Here is a 3498-nt window from a genome sequence, read left to right as displayed (position 1 = left end):
TCAACCACTCAGGAGCCAGGCTGTGCAAGGGAGTTAGTACGAAGCAGGCCCTGGCTTTACTGGACAGAATTAGAAGCTCCAAAGGCCTACAGGGTCTTGAGGCCACATTTCCCAAGGGGCCTATTGGGATCCTGGTGGAGGTGCCTTTGGATCTTCATAGCCCGTTCCAGAAAAGCCTGACCACAACTTTGGCAGACTGATGTTTTGTTTTGAAATCTGAGGAGCTTCGAATCTTGGCGCCCCCTCCCATGATAACAAGCTTTAAAGTTTGAGAATTTAGTCAAAATGCAGAAACCCTAACTCACAACAAGCTGAGAATTTCCCTTCATGTTGGAGATACATTCAGTTCTGTCTGTCTTCCTACATTTGGCTATTCCATACATATTTTGTTCTTAGGTTTTTATGCCCTACTTCCTAACTGCGTTGGAAGCCATTTTCTCATTTAATGAACAGCCAACACCCAAAGTGAAACTTCAATCAGGAAAAAAAGAAAGAAAGAAAAATGAATTTGGTGGCTTGACAAACATTACAAAGGAATCCAAAATGTTATTTTTATATAAAGAATCAACATCACCCCCTTGACAGCTTGGCTGGAACCTGGATATTTATTTTCACTCAAAACATTTCTATGCATCTAATATATACAATGAGTTATTTTGACAAAAATAAAAGCAAAATATGTATGGCAGCTCTTAGCAAAAAAACAAAAAAAAATTTAAAAGACACCTGCCATTAGTCTAAACACCAACTGAGGTCACTTGGACTGCAGCTAACAGGTTCCTCTGAGGTGCTCTCCTAGGTCCAGGCCCTGGTTCTCCACTAGAAAAAAAAATCATTGGATTTCAGGAAGACTGTTGGACATTTTGCTAGGAGTTGGAGGGAGAAGGTTACTACATTTCAGAAGAAAAGGCAGAAGAGGCTTGGGGCGGAGGTTCACTGAGAGTAAGTCTGGACACCCTAACACACCCAGAACAACTCCATCTGGTATAAGGAACCCCAGAGTCCACAAGGCAAACCTGCCAGCACTTAATGCCTTAAAAGCTTCACAGAGACAGACCAGACCGGTCCCATAGAAAACACAGTTGCTGGGCCTTTGGTGGAGTTGGTAGGTGATGGAGAAGGTGAGAGAGAAGTTTCCAGTTTTGTTTGCTTTTCAAGAGAAGCAACCAGAGTCTGAGAATCTTAAGAAATCTCTTTCCTCCCCCCATAAAGGTGGAGTTTTTACTTCTTCTTGGGGTGGCCCAGTAAGGTCATTCAAGAAAGAAAGACATGTCAACACCTTTACTCACCTCAAGAGGAAAGTCATATTTATAACTCAAGTGTACCCTCCCCTTCTTGCTTACTGCCTTCTCCTTCCCCAAGATGTGCTTCCATCCTTCCTGTGCAGCCAAGCCTCAAAACAGACCAAGCAGCTCCCCTCACCAGAGCTCACCTTTGGTGGTCCAGTTACAGGAGCATGGACTTAGCCTGGGAATGTGTCAGGAGGTGGGAGTGGTAGAGGAATTTTTGCCAGGCTCTCTCTCTCTTTTTTTTGAGATTGCAGTTTGTTTTGGGGTCTGAGTCTCTCTCAGACCCCCCCCCCTCTGGAAAGGAAGGCTTTCATCCCAGCCCATTTTACCCAGACAGCCTTCTCAGGAAACTCTGATTTTGTCTGGACACCCTGCTCCAGCCCTCCTCCCCTTTCCCTCAGTCTGAAGGTCTAGGGCAGCTTTTGTCTTTCCAAACCGTCCAGGGCAGCTGGGAGGGGGGGGGGACTGGGCCTTTCCCTTTCTTCAGAGTGTACATTCTGGCTTGGCCACAAAGAGCTTTTACTGCAAAGGGAACGATATTATCCACAGCCCTTTCCAGTGAGACTAGGTCTCAAGAGCTTCCTGTGTTCATGTTCCCTCGCAGATCTAGCTAGGCGCCTGCTAAATGCAAGCAAGGCTAGAGAGAGGGAGACAAGGAGAACTAGCGGGTTTAAAATAGGAAGTCCAAGTCCAAGGATTCTATAGTGAGTCCTGGTTGCAAATGCCCCCACCCCCTCCACCAAAAGCCAAGACAGGTGTCTTCCAGCCCCACGTGGAAACCGTGAGGCCAAAGTTGCTTTGCAATTCCAAAACGCCCCTTAGGAGCTTCTCAGAGAGAGCAGAAAGCAAAGAGGCCCCTCCCTAAGTGGCCTCATCTCCAAATCCCGTACTGGCTTCTGGGGCTGTAGAGTGAGCGGGAGTGTCCTCAGACCCGTGAAGAAGGAGCCGAAGGAATCGCTTCAACCCTCCACCAGGCCTTGGTCCAGAAAGGCAGGCCTGGCGCAGCGGAGGCCACGCGCGCAGCTAGTAGAGCGCCAGCGCCTGCTCGCGCAGCACCACGCGCTTCTTCTTCATACGCCGGTTCTGGAACCAAATTTTGACTTGCTGGTCGCTGAGGTTCAGCCTGTTGGACAATTCCTTGCGCTTCTGCCGATTGATGAATTCGTTGGCGAGGAATTCGTTCTCCAGCTCGGCAATCTGCTGCTTCGTGTAGGGTTTCCGCTTCTTCCGGGCCCTCCCCGGGGCTGCCCCCCACGGCAAGCCTGCAACACAGCCCCCACCCGTGTCAGTCTGGCACGCTCCCGGCCGACTGCCCACCCACCCCCCTCCCCGGCCTTCTACCTCCCTAGGCAATCCTGCCCCCACCCCCACAAGCCTTCCCTGCACCCCACCTCCCATCCGGGCCCAAACGGGCCTGGGGAGCATGGGCACCGGTTACCGTCGGGCAGCGAAGGTCGCAAGCAAGAGGCGACACCCGCCGCCTGCACTGTCATGTTCAAGTTGAGCGGGCCCTTGGTGTCTTCCTTGAAGCTGGAGGCGCAGGGGGCCCCCTGGAGCAGGGTCGCCGAGCCCGGCGCCGAGCGGCCCACCCCCGCGTAGTCGTACTTGACTGCTTTGAGAGCAGCGGCCGCCCCTGCAGCCAAGCTAGACTCCGGGGTGTAGGGTGGTCGCGTACGGCCACGCTCCTCAGGCCCCGCAGCTGCTTCAGGAGTGTAGAACTTGACCTGGTCTTCCGGTCCATCCTTGGTGCCTGGAGGCTGCAGGCCTAGAGGCCCGGAGCTGGCCAGGTATGGCTGCGAGAAGCCGCTAAAGGCAGTGGCGCTGGCGGGCTGCGCGCACGAGCCGGGCGTGGCGGCCCAGGGCAGCGCGCTGCGCGGATAGGAGATGGGGGGGAGCGCGGCCAGCTGGCCGCCATTCGGCCGCAGGTTGGAAAAGTAGAAAGATTCGGGCGACTGCAGATTCAGAAGCGAGCCCACATAGCCCGCTCTGTAGAGACTGCGCTCACACATCTCCAACAAAGGACTTGAGCTGCTCTCGCAACAGTATTTAGTTACAGCCGGGAATAAGAGGACAGGCTCAGACGATTGGACGAAACTTTGCCTGCAGGTTCTTCAAAGCCGGTCATTTCAGCACCGCCTACATCCCCCCGACCCGTTTTCCCCCCCTTCAGGGTATTATGATAACACCCGCAATGTTCGATGGCGAACGA

The 3498-nt window shown here is 52.9% G+C and overlaps 1 protein-coding gene across 1 annotated transcript; it reads right to left on the bottom strand.

The window, feature by feature from the left end:
- Window positions 1-2312: 2312 nt before the first annotated feature.
- Hoxd12 (homeobox D12) lies at window positions 2313-3298 on the bottom strand. The gene is made up of 2 exons (XM_013028759.1): window positions 2728-3298; window positions 2313-2551 (listed from the first exon to the last, which is right to left on the bottom strand). Exons 1-2 carry the CDS (start codon window positions 3296-3298, stop codon window positions 2313-2315), a joined length of 810 nt encoding a protein of 269 aa, XP_012884213.1.
- Between the last annotated feature and the right edge of the window lie 200 nt (window positions 3299-3498).

This window comes from Dipodomys ordii, unplaced genomic scaffold (genome assembly GCF_000151885.1).
Source record: "Dipodomys ordii isolate 6190 unplaced genomic scaffold, Dord_2.0 Scaffold5, whole genome shotgun sequence".
Lineage (NCBI taxonomy): Eukaryota > Metazoa > Chordata > Mammalia > Rodentia > Heteromyidae > Dipodomys > Dipodomys ordii.
This window is presented reverse-complemented; position numbering and strand designations above follow the sequence as displayed.